The sequence below is a fragment of the Candoia aspera genome, chromosome 1 (genome assembly GCF_035149785.1).
Source record: "Candoia aspera isolate rCanAsp1 chromosome 1, rCanAsp1.hap2, whole genome shotgun sequence".
Classification (NCBI taxonomy): Eukaryota; Metazoa; Chordata; class Lepidosauria; order Squamata; family Boidae; genus Candoia; species Candoia aspera.
The window spans coordinates 17,207,377-17,222,040 of record NC_086153.1 but is presented as its reverse complement, the minus strand read 5'-3'; the positions used below and the strand labels follow the sequence as shown (position 1 = coordinate 17,222,040).

Below are 14,664 nucleotides of genomic sequence, written 5' to 3'. Positions count from 1 at the left end.
AAGTGGAATTAAAAATTAAAGAGCAAGCTTTGTGAGACAATATTGGGGTTGCCAAATACAGAAAAAGAAAAATCAAATAAAGCGCTGGTCATTCAGGACACAAAATGACATATTTAATCTGTGCAACAGGCTTTTGCTTGGGTGCTGCAGAATGTCAAACCTTTTCAAACCCTGCTTACTTGTCTTAGTAGTTGTGGAAAGGGAAGAAGAGCAATAGGTCTCTGTATGAGCGATCCTAAGATTTTTACTTGCAACCCTCTGATTTTCAGATTCATCAGGAGAGGAGAAACAAGAAAATGTGAACACATGAGTGATTATTTGTTTATTTATTTTGCGAGTATAAGGTGGCATACAGTGATGAAATAGGTATATGTCATGTTCATACAAGCTAAACTTGTGTTGGTTAGTGTTAACCATCGTTTTTTTTCTGGCTTAGCATATATGAATTCAGTCTATTTGCTTCGTTTATGATTTGCTGTATTTTATGAATCCAGAAAAAGGATTAATTAGGTAACCAGCTTCAAATACGTTGTATGAATGCAGCCATAGGTATGGATATGTGTAGAATATGGAACACGTGGAAAGTATGTAAACTTTTAAAATAATCAAGTCTCAATTAAACCTTGTGTGAAAGAGCATTCTTCTGCCAAAGTGCTACCACAGAGAAGGCCCTGCTGAGCCAGGGAACAACAAAGATGCAGGAACACCCAGATTTTTCCATCCAGTAGGCCATTTCTGAGAATTCTTTCAGTAAAGGCTACACATCTGGAAGGCACCACAAGTTGAGGGTAGCTGAGTTTCCTCTACTTTTGGAGCCAGTGTGAAATATTGAAGATTACTGTACATGCTGACAAAATGGCTTTCAGGGTAACTGTAACAAGTCACCATATGCCATTTACCAGAAGACAATTGGGTGAGGACGTTCTCTACCATCTCAGCTGACCTTTGTCTTTTCCCTGGGCTGATGGGCACTTTTCCAAACAGATGCACTGGGATTGTAGCTCCCAGAATTCTTAGCCAAGAGCTAGGTTGCTGGGGAATTCTGGGAATTGCCTTCCCAACTTGCCAGGAAGGCATCTTGTGGGAAAAGGCTGATGTACAACAAAGGCAGGAAGCATAGGGGAAATTCTATTTTTTTATTTTTTTTACGATGCACTCTAATGGCCATGAGTTGGTGAAATGGGGTGGGAAGGTTACAGTTGAAAAGAACTTCAATGCATGTTCCTGGCTGGCTGCCAAGGAATCAAGAATGCTGGATTTTTGGTGGAATGATGGGGAGAATGGAGAGATTATTCTAGTGGCTTCCTCAAATAACACACCGCATGGCTTAATTATGTTGGAAGGATTAGTACAAACAGATTACACTAGATACACACAGCAGTGACATAACAGAGTTTAATTAACTTCATCTTGACTTGTATTTATTGAAGAAATATCAACCATCACTAGGTATAAAGGAAGGGAGAACAAGGTGAAAGTTTCTTCCCCTGCTAATACTCTTGCACTCTTATGCATTGGAATAACAGATCAGATATTCCACAGGTAAAGTTGACCTTCAACAGGCAGGGAGGAAAAATATCAACTCTGTGATTTCTGCTTGGTTTTTGCTGTTCAAGAGTATGGATGTTTTCCAAGGGGGGAAAAAAGGTGTTGTGGCGGGGGGGAACCACTCCATCCATGTTTTTTTTCCGAAGATATCATTTGAAACTAACCAGCAACTGCTCAGGCTGCAGGCAATAGACTATGTTTCCTTTCCTAGAACATATTTATCAATTCATATGCCACTAATATTACAAAAATGACTCTAGGTGGCTTACACAACCGGATTAAAACATCAAATAAAAATAAAACAGAATCAGCAAAATGTTCATATCTTGTGAAAAACGGGAATAGGCAATATTTTGGTGGTAACCAAGGGCTGCCAGTAACATGGGTGGGGAAGGCTGAACGCTACAAAAGGCAAAAAGGTCTGTATCTTACAGATGGGCCGTGCTATGTTTGGGGGGAAATTTTAGGGGTTTTGCTTCTTAAGTATCTTACAGCTATTGCAGGACATACACTACCATTCAAAATATCTAGGAAATCTGCTGCCAGTTTTCAGCAGTTATAACCAGAAAGGTTTCTGAGAACACAACAGCAGAAGTCAAGGGCTGTTTTGGACCGAGACCCCAGGTTGCCCACCCTTGAGCTAAATCACATGATTTATCTGTTTGTGGATTAGCTCATTGTGTAAAGGCAGCTCCAGTGAACTGTCAGCCATGGTTAATGGTTTGGTATATTGTGTAAACCCAATCAAATGGAGTTATGCAATATGTGAAGCTGGTCAGAACCCTAGAAGAACCATGCATTTGAGACGGCTAAGGGCTTTTAGGTTTATCTGGGAAGGAGGCATACAGAGCCATGTTCTGTTTATTTCTTTTAACATTTGATATGCTGCCATTTGTGGGCAGCTTGAAAACATTCATCTAAGGTAAAAATCAAATCTATTGCACCGTGTGGTGTGGGATTTGAGCTTAGAGGGTTTAACAAACTCAAGGAGAAAAAGCGATCTATCATTACATAATAGTTACAAAGGAAATTTGAAACCCCCTTAACTAGTGGCAGTCTACCACTAGATTGCAGTTGCTGGGGGAAATGACAGGGAAGAGATGTTGCCTTCATATTTTGCTTGTAGGCATCTGATTGACTATTGTGAGGAACAGGAAACTGGACTGGATGAACCCTTGCTCTGCTCTAGCAGGACTTTTCTTAGCTTCTCTAGGTTGATGAGATTTCTTTTGCTCTTCCAGTGACAGGCCGAGCCAGTGAGGAAATGGTTGCTGACTGTGGCTGAATCCACAGCTGCCAGAATATGCAGCCCAGGGGCCTTCCTGGCAGTGCAAAGGCAGCGGACTGCGCCAAGGAGCTGATCACCACGTTGTGCACGGGGGTTGCGGCCGGGAGGCATGGTGACAACTTTCAAGATTGCTGTGCTGGGTGCTCAAGGGGTCGGGAAGAGTGCCATTGTCCGCCAGTTCCTGTACAACGAGTTCAGCGAGGTCTGTGTCCCCACCAAGGCCCGCCGTGTCTACCTACCTGCCGTGGTCATGAATGGCCACGTTCACGACCTACAGATCATGGACTTCCCGCCCATCACCTCTTTCCCTGTAAATACCCTGCAGGTAGGTGTGTGTCCCACCTGTCAGGCTTCGAAAAGGATACTGCCACTGCCAGCTGTAGGTTGCTCTGAATGATGGGGCAGTGTCAGCATCCGAGGTCTTCCAGGTGGCTGGTCCTGTAAGCACAGAGTTCAGAAGAAGGCTATGCCCAGTCTTCCAGAAGTAGATTGAACGCTCCGTGGGGATACCCTGCATTTCCATGGAGAAAATATTCAAGTGAGTAGTTCATGGGAGATACATGCTGCAGGGAGAGGAAAATTCTCCATCCTCTCTTACACCCCCTCTTAGATCATATCCTTGGCTATGTATGCTAAGAAAATAAGAAGTAGGGCTGCACAAAAAGTTATTTAGCAGATTCAATTCCAAGACAGTTCAGTTAAATTGGAACCCTTGGCCTCAAGAGAATGAACCTGCCCTCTGTCCAATGGCAACATTCACATGTGGAGCATGCTAGATTTCTATTTTTGCATTTATTGTTTGGCTTTGCTTTGGGCTGGTTTAACTGGAAAGTTAAAGCTGATAAGCTCAAGCGGATGTTTTGCCTCTCAGGTTGTTTTCCTGATGCTTTGTCCCTGAGATTGAGGACATCTTTGTTAGGGAGGGCCCTCATCCTCTTTCTGTGTTTTGTCCCTGAGATTGAGGACATCTTTGTTAGGAAGGGCCCTCATCCTCTTTCTGGTTTGGTAAGCTGTTTTGTATTTGCTGACAGCAGTCTTCTAGAGCAATCAGGCAAGCTGGGGAATTTTGGGATTGAAGTCTACATGTCTTAAAGTTGAGAAACACTGCTCTAGAGCTTTAAAAGAGATTTTTCCTCCCCCATGTACTTTACCCTTTTCTTAGAGGACTGGGAATGGATACAGGAATTTATGCACATAAATGTATTGGTTTGGGACAGATTATGTTTTGTACAGGCTGTGTTCACACTATACTTTTAACCAGGTCAGCTAAAACTTAGCAGCTGCCTTTTCAGAACATGCTACACTTGGCTAATGCTATGTTTAGTTAGTGTTTGTGTTCATGTGTGTGGCATAGCATGTTTTATATTTAACTAATCACTTGATTCCATGTCTTAGGTACACCCCAAACATCTTAATTCAGTAACCAGTTAACCATGCTGCATGAATTCAGTCACTGGCTCTGTTTCTCTATCATGCATAACCCAATTATATCCCCTTGCCATAGGAGATACACAGGAGAATCACAGCCACCTTACCTGGGGTAGAAGTCTCCATTCTGGAGTTACAAACTTCCCATGCCTAATGCACTTGGCACCAGAAGAATATTGGCAGGACTTCTTTATATCCCCAGCCCTTTTCTATTGATCAGGCAGGCAATAGTGGGTGTGTCTTGGCCATTGTAGCCTATTGATGTCTGGGAGATGCATTCTGGGCTGTGATGCTTTAGCAAGAAGTTCTGTACAAGAAAGACTTACCTTTTCAAGCTGTCTTTCTCTTCTGCTTGTTTTCTTGGAGGATTAGATAAGCCCAAGTGGATAATAATCAGCTGGGTTTTCACAACTGATTGAGTGTGGTTAATTTAACCCTGCGCATGATCTGTGCTGTGCCTGTTCTGGGTTGAATCTAACACCCTGGGAGTTACTGGATCAGTAGACTTTTATAATTTTTCACAATGCACTAATCCCCCTAATGGTCCAGTTTAACATTTTGTGATGACCAGGCCAATGAGTAAGACCCATTGGTGCAAACAGCTCTGTAGTTCCTTTTTGTGAGAAGGAAATCTCTACAGCAGGGAAAACTCCAGCAAAAGACTCCCCAATCCTTTTAATTGAAAACACTGGGGAATAACTCAGGATATTCTAAACACAAAGCAGATGTTCGACCACTCAGCTGTCATCTGTTCCCAAAGCTCAGCCTTCATCTGCCTGATGCCCTCCAGATGTCTCATCTGTGTTAACATCTCCAGATGTTGTACCTGCAATTTCAGTAGCAATCTTGGTGTGACCCAAGATTAAAACTGTCCAAATTCAGCAAGTTGTGTGAATGCTAGTGACCAGATTCAGTATGTTATGTGAACATAGCCATTCAGTAATCTTTATGAGAAATGTATTCATCTCGGAGAGGATCTATCTATGTTGGTTGCAAAAAGTTAATGTTGACTAGATGGCACATATAGTAATTGATCAATCAGTCAATGAGAGCTGTATATTAAAGGCCAGTATCATCATTCTCTACAATCCAGGAGAAGTAGGAAAGGGTGGAGAGAAGCAGTGAGTTCACAACTAAGCATGGATTTCAGTGTGGGTCATCCAGATCCAAAACCAGTGTTCTTGGCTATCACTGTCCAACATGGCCCATCTAGCTGGGTTTGATAACAGAGTATCATTTCCAGTGCACTGTTTTTGACTGGCATATTTTGCTTTACATCAAGGATAGAGAACTTGTGGCCCTCCACGTGGTCCTGATGTATATTCACAGCATTTATCATTGATCACGCTGGCTAAGGGTGCTAGGAATTGTAGCAGAACAACATGCTTTGAATCAGGTAGCTGTATGGCTACTTGGTCTTCTATAGATTATGGGCAAATGTAATGGACTTTTAATGAATTTGATGGGTAATCTTGGGTTAGTCCTTCTCTCAAGGTAGGAGAAGAACTGTCTGCGGTCCTCTATATTCTGTGTGGGGCAGGTGGAATAGGGCTACCAGCAGCAAGGTGGATGGACTCAGTTACAGTAGCAATGAATGCACAGTTGGAAGATCTGGAAGACCAGGTTAGGGACAGATCATAATGGAGAAAATCTATGTGGTTGCTTGGAGTCAACAGCGACTTGATGACACATAGTCAAATAATAGTTTAACCAATAAAATCAACACTGATCATTTTCACTAAATCCTTTGCAGGATACAAACTGATCCCTGTAGCATTTTTAGCTATGGTGCTAATTGTTTATTTCTGCATTAAAGTACAGCCTCTGTCTTTGTGAGTTATAGCTGAGTCTTCTTAGCAGAATCCTATGCATGCTTATTCAGCAGTGAACCTTGCTCCTTGAAAAAGTGCACACAGCACTGTAGATTATGCTAAGGCTCTTTTCATGCAACACACTTAACTAAGTCCAGCAGCATCTGCATTATCATAAAACACTAAGCTTGGTTAGTGATAAGTTTTGATAGTTTTAGTGTGGCTTTGCATAATGTGGGAACTGCATTATTAGTTCATTGTATCGTGCAAATTAAGCAAACTGAGCATGCTACGTGAAGCCAAGCTCATGAAACCACATAGGAACGTGGGTTTCCCAGTGCATTTTTAAATTCATTCTACCTACTCAGAGATGTGGAATGCTCTTGAAAGGTCCAGAGTGCAATACAAATACATGATGATGATGATGATGATGATGATGATGATTGTTATTATTTAAAGGCAGGTGTTTTAGGTTTTAGACTCATGGTCTAGCAGTTAGCTGCCTTCATACTTATAAGAAGTTGTATCTGTTTTTTAGTGCTCCCATCACTCACTGAGTGCTGTCCCACTTTTTTGTAGGAGAGCATTGTCCTCTTGTGCTTGCCATTTATCAAGGCATGATAATTAGAAATGCAACAGATGGAAATATCTTAGCATGGCTATACAGTGATAGGAGAAAATGCAGGATGTGGAAAATAATGCTCTCATGCAATTTTAAAAGGTGGAAAAGCAGCACCAGAACAAACAGGGACATGGTTCTCATTGCCATTAGTTTATTTCATCTTTCTTATTAAAATGAGAACAAGTTTATAGTTCTTGTGGTATATGTAAGTACCAGTTTCAGAGGAAAGCTTGTAGGCATGTCTCACAAAATCTCAGAATGACTGGATCGTATAAGGTTTGATACAACTCCTTGCATCTCTGTATAGCTAACACAGATGTTTGCAGAGTTGTATGAAATTGGTAACTGGTTGATTCATTTTAAAATACGAATTTCAGAAACCACCCTCTCCTCCACACCCCCGGCTTTTTAGCTGTCATTGCTCTCTGTCTCCAAATCTTTGTCATTATTTATTAATGCAATCAGTATTCACAACTGCTGCCACTTATCAGATATTTCATGGATCTTCTTAATTAAATTAAATCTAAATTCATTTAAACGGAACATAATCCTGAATAAATGCTTCCTTTCTTTTAAGATTATACCTGCACTCTGGAAGTAATGCCTTTTCCAAATTACATCTATCATCTGCTGTTTTATAAATACCTCTGTTTAAAAAAATGCCAAAACTGAACGATTCACACACACCAGGAATAGAAGAGCAAGAAACCTGTGTGAGACTGGAGTCCTACATTTTTGGAGGGCATCCGCTTAGAGAAAATAAGAGGGGAATGCAAGGCATCTACTTAAGACAGCCTTTCTCAACCTTTTGACCCTGGAGGGACCCTTGAAATATGTTTCAGGCCTTGCACATTCAGGCTCAAATGTGGGTCAGAAGTTACAAAATTATTATATTCGTTTCATGGGTAGGCCTGTACAGATGCATTAACAGTGTTGTTAAAGTAAAAATAAAGAATGAAACTTAGCTCTTTAATGTGAAGTTGCCCAAATCTGAAATATTTTTTTTAATAAATTGGGATCTCCCAGGGAACACCTAGTGACCTCTCGCGGAACCCTCGGGTGCCATGGAGCCCTGGTTGAGAAACCGTGAATTAAGATATAGCATTTTTCATGAGCATCTGTTGTGCATAACTGACAACCAGGCTCAGGGGAACAGAACGACCTCTCCTGGGAAAAGTCATGGCTGACTGGAGGCTGACTGAATGAGAGGGTCCACATTGTAATATTTTGCCTTCCTTCCCACTTGAAATGATGTAACAAGTTGTTATAATTACAGAGTTGTGTGTGCTTGTGCCTTAGTGAAATGGAGAAATTGACAAAAGCTGCAGTGTCTGAAATCCGTCAACGAACTTGTTCCCCCCACCAACCCTTTGGCTACAAAAAGAAGGGCCATTTAAATATAAAGGAAGAACACACACCTTCTAGGGGTGTCTAGGGGGATCAAAAAAGTTAAGATGGCCGCCACACCCATGCAGTCGAAGCCCCGCCTATATATAGGTGTGTCACATTGCATGGTTGTGGCCGCCATTGTGACTTTTTTGACTCCCCTGAGGACCCCCTTGCCCTCTTCAAATGATTTATCCATCCTCTGCTTTTTCACTCTTGTTTTTCTTTTTTAAAGCTGCCTGCAATTTTTTCCCACTGAAATTCATCAGGCAGCCCTTCCCTGATCCCACCCAGGGATCTTTCTCGCTTCACCCTGCAACTGACCACCAAATGTTAGCCAGGCTGGGGGCTACGTTTAAACGCAGGTTTCTTGCTGTTCCTTAAAAACCCAATTCTGGAAGAGTTATTCCATATAATGTCATTTCAGAGCAGCAAACACTTGTGCCACACCAGAGCAAGGTTTCACATGACAAAGCCACTGGCCCGGCCATCTGTCTAAACTTGCCCCCTCCCAAGCCTCACTTTTAGGAGAGTGATGGGCAGATGTTTTTCCCTCTGACTGGTGGCGTTTGGTGGTAGGGAAATCCACCAATGGCTTTCCTTAAATTGTTCCACTTTAATAAAGCTGTAAGGACAGCACCACTCCATGGTCTTATGACTAGGCAGAATAGAGGCTGGTGCAAAGTAGGTGGGCACACTTTTCAGCCCCCTCAAGGGCTGGAGGAAAGCACCACAACTATGTGGAAGAGCCTTAGTTTTTTTTTCTCTTTCCTCAAGCTCTGTGGGTTTCTTCTACGTCTCCTTAACTGAATCCCATCCCACCACAAGTGGACCACAAACGTCCTAACTGTTGTCTTCTCCAATAAGCTGGACTTTGTCAGGGATTGGAAGAATGCCTTCTGTTGCTGATTTAAATATGTATTTGTTTGTTAGATCTGTACACACACACACCCCACGCAGATGTGTAACAGATTAGGGGAGCCTATAAATCTAACAAAGAGTTAAATCAGCAACAGAAGGGCACAGTCACAGTGCTCAGTCAGATACATGGGTTCAGTCATAGTTGGCTATTTCTGCCCTGCCACCAACATCGCTATTAATCATTGTCCCAGTGCCCATGAGTGTCCTCATCCAGAGGTAGAGAACTGGATGAGCCAAGCCGCATCTCCCCCCATAACCATCCCATGGGGTAGCATTGTCTCACTGCATTTGTTTTAGCAGCACAAACCTGGTCATTATGAGATGATGATGATGATGAAGAAGAAGAAAAAGAAAAAGAAGAATTTATATTCTGTTTGACTCCTAAGGCTCTGGGGTACTAGAGCATGGAGAGTAAAGGAGCTGGAAGGCAAGAATTGCTATCAATGGAAAAACATGTATTTTTTCACATAGTCTAACTTTGTCATTTTCAAAAGAGATATTTTGCCATACTTTCTGATCCACAAAAGTGAATTGGTGCAGGTGCACATTAGCAGGCACAGCATGAAATTATTGGGGCATGGTGCCAATCTACTCTGGCACTAAAACTGCATGTGGAAGTGCACCTGGGGAGCGAACACTGCTTTTCTTAAGATAATTTTTTTCTTTCTTTCACTTTGCTGAATCCTAGAATTATAGTTGGAAGATACCACAAAGGTAATCTAGTCCAACTTCCTGCTCAGGACAGGATCCATTAGAGCATATCTGAAAGCCTCTGTTTGAAGACCTCTAGTGAAGAAGAACCCACCACCATTTCAGGTGGCAGCCTGTTCTACTAACTTACAGCTCATACAGTCAGAAAGTTCCTCCTGATGTCTAGCCTGAACCTCTTTGCTTGTAGCTAGAAGTCATTGGGTCTGGTTCCAATGACTTCTGGTGTTTTCTGCTATAGGGAGTAATAACGGCTACATTGTTAGATGGCTTTAAAAGGTGGTTAGACAAAACTCATGTGAGGTAGTTAGTCTGCCCTTAGGAACTTTCTGTGCAGTCAGGATGGCTTGCAAAAAAACATTGCAATATATGAATTGGGCAAGGGTAATAAGTATTGCAAATAATCTGTCAAAAAAAATCAACTAAACTACCATGGCTTAACCTATAACCTGGCTAAGTCAGGGAGCAAATCCCAAGACACATTTTATCATTTGAGGCAGAGTAACCTCTTATCAAGCCAAAGCAAATCATAATTCTCAAGACCAATTACATTTATTTTAGGACTTGGGATATAAAAATCACATGTGTGCATTTTTCTCCTTGGCTGTACATGATTGTTGGTTGCACAGTCAACCAGATGTTTAGACTGGATTTGGCATTTTTGTCCACCTATCGTCCTTCCCAAGGACCTGGGATAGGCAGATGTTGTTTAATAATATTAAAGGTATCGTCACAGGATGTCAGCTGTTCCAAGTAAAGCTGCCTTTTGCAGTTGACTGATGGTGATTTTGTCAATGCCAATGGTGTACAAGTGTTGGTCCAAATGTTGTAGTAGTAGTAGTTGTTGTTGCTATTATTTTATTGAAGTATGCAGCATTAACAGAGTGAGTAATCATGGCTGTCCAGTCATGATAATTAAAGCCAGGTGGCAGTGCAGCAAACATCATTGTAATTCAGCCATTTTGGGTTCAAGGGATGAAAACGGGGGGATTTTTTCACCTAGAGCTTTTTCGCCTAGAGCTCTGGAAAGAAAAAAATGCTGTATTGCTTCACAGTTTGGAAGAAGATGAGAGGGAGGATTTACATGTGGGGAGGGAAAGTCATTGAATGAGGTAGATGGAAGTATCAGAGGATAAATGATCAACAAAGACAGACTCAAATGACCCCCTTAGTTGGTCCTCTGCTTTAAAATGAAAGTAGGGTAGAGCAGATAGGAGGCTCCTGAGAAAGGCAGAAGCTACCCCAGAGATGCTGAGATGGTAGGGAAGGATCCTCATAATGAGAGACACAGAGGTGAGCAAAAATATGCTTTTTTAATCCTTCATTTGAAACTCAGGCTGTTTTCTCATGACTTGCTTACCCCTGATTAATTCAGGCATAAAGGTTGGGAAGCCCCTTGAACCTTCTCACGTCCAGTGCTCTGAAAAGAAGAGGTTGCTTTGATGTCTCCCAGGACATCCTGAAGCATCAGCTAACCAAACACACACTCTGAAGTCACACAATAAACAGTATCACATATATTTATACCCTGACATTCTTTAGCGTCCCTGTAATTCTTTATCAGTAAACCTGGGCTGGATTAGATCAAAGGCTATTTAATCTAGCAGTTTGCTTCCACAGTGGTGAGCCAAGATGCCCTGAAGAAGACGAGAAGAACTAAATCTCTTCCTTCTCATGTCCCCAAGGAACAGTATAGACAAACCTACTGATATTGCAAGTGAGATGTACCTAATAGGAGAAGGAACTATTTTTAAATTTATCTCAATATGAGCAGCTGTCTCACCATCTTCTGGAAGCAAATTCCACAGGTACAAAAGTGCTATTGGCACAACCTGCTTCACTGAGTTTAGTGAAAGATGTAGTGACTGCATTTACACAGCCTACTGAGCTTGATTAGTGTTAACCTTGGTTAGCATTTTTGCAGCTTGGTGTTGGGCCAACCCAGACCCCTTGGTTAGTTTACATTTTAGTGTATTGTGAATATCTGGAAAAAAGATCAATTTAGTAACCACATTGTGTGTTGTTCAGCCTACATCTGTGCTTTTATGGAGGGGGGCTGGGAAGAGACATAGGAACTGCCTTTATCTGGTCAGCCTGTTGATCTGGCCTGGCCTCATCTGATTAATTCACGGCTTTAGGCAAAGATATTCCCGGGTCCTGATTTAAAAAAGCAAAACAAACCAATGCAGGTAGTCTTCCTGCATGGGTGAGCGACCCATAGCTTTCAACCATGTGTAGCCAAATCACCTTTGTTCTGATCTCTCAAAGATTAGGTCACTGACATTCAGTTTGAATCCACTGAACAGAGGTGTCATTTTGGTAGAAAATGAAACAAAATCTAAATCTGAAAACTACTACATTTTTTGTGTGCCTTCAAACCAGTCTTCGCTCCTGGCAACTACATTACCAAGTCCATGCATTTTTCTAGGCAAGATTTTGGGAAGTGGTTTGTCCTTGCCTTCTTCCTAGGGCTGAGGGAGAGGGAAAGGGACTGGCCCAGAGCCATCCAGCTGGTTTTGTACCTGAGGCAGGATAGGAACTCCCTGCTCCTATCCATTGCCTTTATTATGAGACCGAACTGACTCTCTAAAATGTTCTGCAATAACCTATAAAAAATCCACACACAGTCCAAAATCATGGACCCCAAATCTTGATGCTGCCCCTTTGGTGAGTTTCAAATATTACTTTCCATCCACTGCAGCCCTTGGTGATTAGTAATAATAATAATATTAATAATAATGATAATAATAATGATAATTTTAAAATATTTATGGTCACTGGCCTGGGGAAAAAAAGCACTCACTCCTGTTTTAAACTTTAATGTGTAAATGCCTTCCCACGTATCTGCAGTGAGGCTCACCAGAACAGGAAGAAATGATGCAAAATTAGAAAGATGGTGTAAAATGCACATGCATTCTCATACCAACTGCTCCATTTCACAGGCTACAGAATTCCATGCTTTTTGTCTCATGTTTCAGTTAGTTGGCTGTAGAATTGTATAGTTTTATTTAAAGAACCGAAAGAAAGGAAAGCCATTTCCTATGTCTATATGTGAATTTCTGACTTTCAGTGACAATTATCTCAGTGGTCTGCATCCTTCGTGGTTTCATGGTTAAATCTCTAAGGAAGACATCTGAAGGGAACTTCTAGTGGAGTGTTCATGGCTGGCTAGGGAATTCTGGGAGTTGAAGTCCACACATCTTAAAGTTGCTGCTGTTGAGAAACACCGTTCTAGTGTATGAGACTGTGTGCATGTGTTTTCTTTCTCAATATTAAGGAAAAGTTCTGTCCTTGAGAAACTGTTTAAGAATTTAGACTTTTCCTGGAAAATTTCGCAAACACCATCTGCCTAATTTATCTGTCTGTAAATTCTCTGTAGTGCCCTATACCAAATATTACCATGTTATATTTTAATATAAAAAAATAATTTTATTCAGGAAAGAATGAAGATCTCACATAGAGAAGTGAGCAGTACAGACCATCTCTCCTTGGTATTGCCTATGCCAGCGTTTCTTAAAGCATGGCCCGAGGACCCCTGGGGGTCCCCCAAGCCCCTCTCAGGGGCCCGCAAAATCAAAGTTATTAGCCAGATATTGAAAATATTTGCAAAAATTTAAAACAATGTCACTCTTCTCATTATTATTTTTTTATTTGTTAAAAAAACAATTTTTCATGAAAAATATTTTATGTTAATATCTAATGGGTTTAATATTGTTATTTTTATATGATTCGATAAATAAATATTATACATATGCATCAATTTAATTTTTTAATATGGTAAATATTGATAAATATGACACATAGGAACAAAAGCTCTTTTGGGGTTCTCCATAATTTCTGAAAGTGGGAAGGGGTCCTGAGAGCAAAAACGTCTATGAAACCAGCCTATGCAATTATATTCCTATGTGAAGGCAGCATATTTCAAGAAATAATAATTAAATCTGCTCAGTATTCTGAACTGATGTTTATAGATTTTGACCCAGGATTTCTCAGGTTAACAAGACTGTCGCTGCAGTCAGCAAGAGAAGTTTAAATGAACATACATTTTACATTCCTGAGTTTTGTTTGGAAACTGCCTTTTTAATCCATTTTTGTCAATGGTAATATACAGCCCTTTGGCAGATATTCTAGCACAATTCCCCCACCCCACCCCCTAGGGCCAAAACCAATAAAAAGTTATCACTTCCCTAAGGAGAGCTTGTTAATGTAACAGACAGATGCTCACATATGTGCCATCCACTTCTACTTTTGACTGATGATCAGCGCAGACCAAGGTACTCCCTGTTTAGCAAGAATCAATATAAATGATCCTGTATTGCTTTTTAGGAAATTAGGTACAGAAGACCCACATGGTTTTTTCACAGATAGGGTGGTTAGTCCCCAAACCTCAGTGGGAGGTTGGGAAATGATATAGTACAGAAATTCTACCATCTCTATGTTTGTCTGTCTATAATTTAAAAACACATACCCCATTTTTAAAAATATAATCCAATGCAGTTGACATTTAAACATCAACCCGCTCACATGTAAAAGCCCAAAAGTAGTAGCTTCACAATATTGAACACCTACCCCGACATTTTAAAGAAGAAATATTTTCATCACACTGTTTCAGAACTGCATCAGAAGTAGAAAGATGACAGCAGATCAGAAATGAAATAGGGGTATTGAATCACAGGATTCCAGAGGCTACAACTAAAACCTGCTCTAACTCGGCTTGAAAAGTACAGAACACCCAGCAGGGGCTCGAGAATAATGGAATTCAGCAATCCTAATTCCCAGCACTCTGATGTTCATGGCCAGAACAGGGAGACCCACCAGAATATCAAAGCAACTGATAAATGTCAGTTCTGGCTGGGTCCCCACAGCACACTAAACCCTAATTCTGGTTCAAGAAAACACTGTAGTTGTGTTCAGATAGCATGATATGCCCAAACAAATAAACCCTGATATGG

The 14,664-nt window shown here is 41.1% G+C and overlaps 1 protein-coding gene across 1 annotated transcript in view; it reads left to right on the top strand.

Annotated features, from left to right (window-relative positions):
- RASL10B (RAS like family 10 member B) overlaps positions 1-14,664 on the top strand; it is a 32,855-nt gene that overhangs the window by 7,580 nt on the left and 10,611 nt on the right. The window contains exon 2 of the mRNA XM_063298353.1: positions 2,790-3,161. Coding sequence (XP_063154423.1) covers positions 2,946-3,161 — 216 coding nt within the window. The 5' untranslated portion in view covers positions 2,790-2,945. The remainder of the gene's footprint in view (positions 1-2,789; positions 3,162-14,664) is intronic.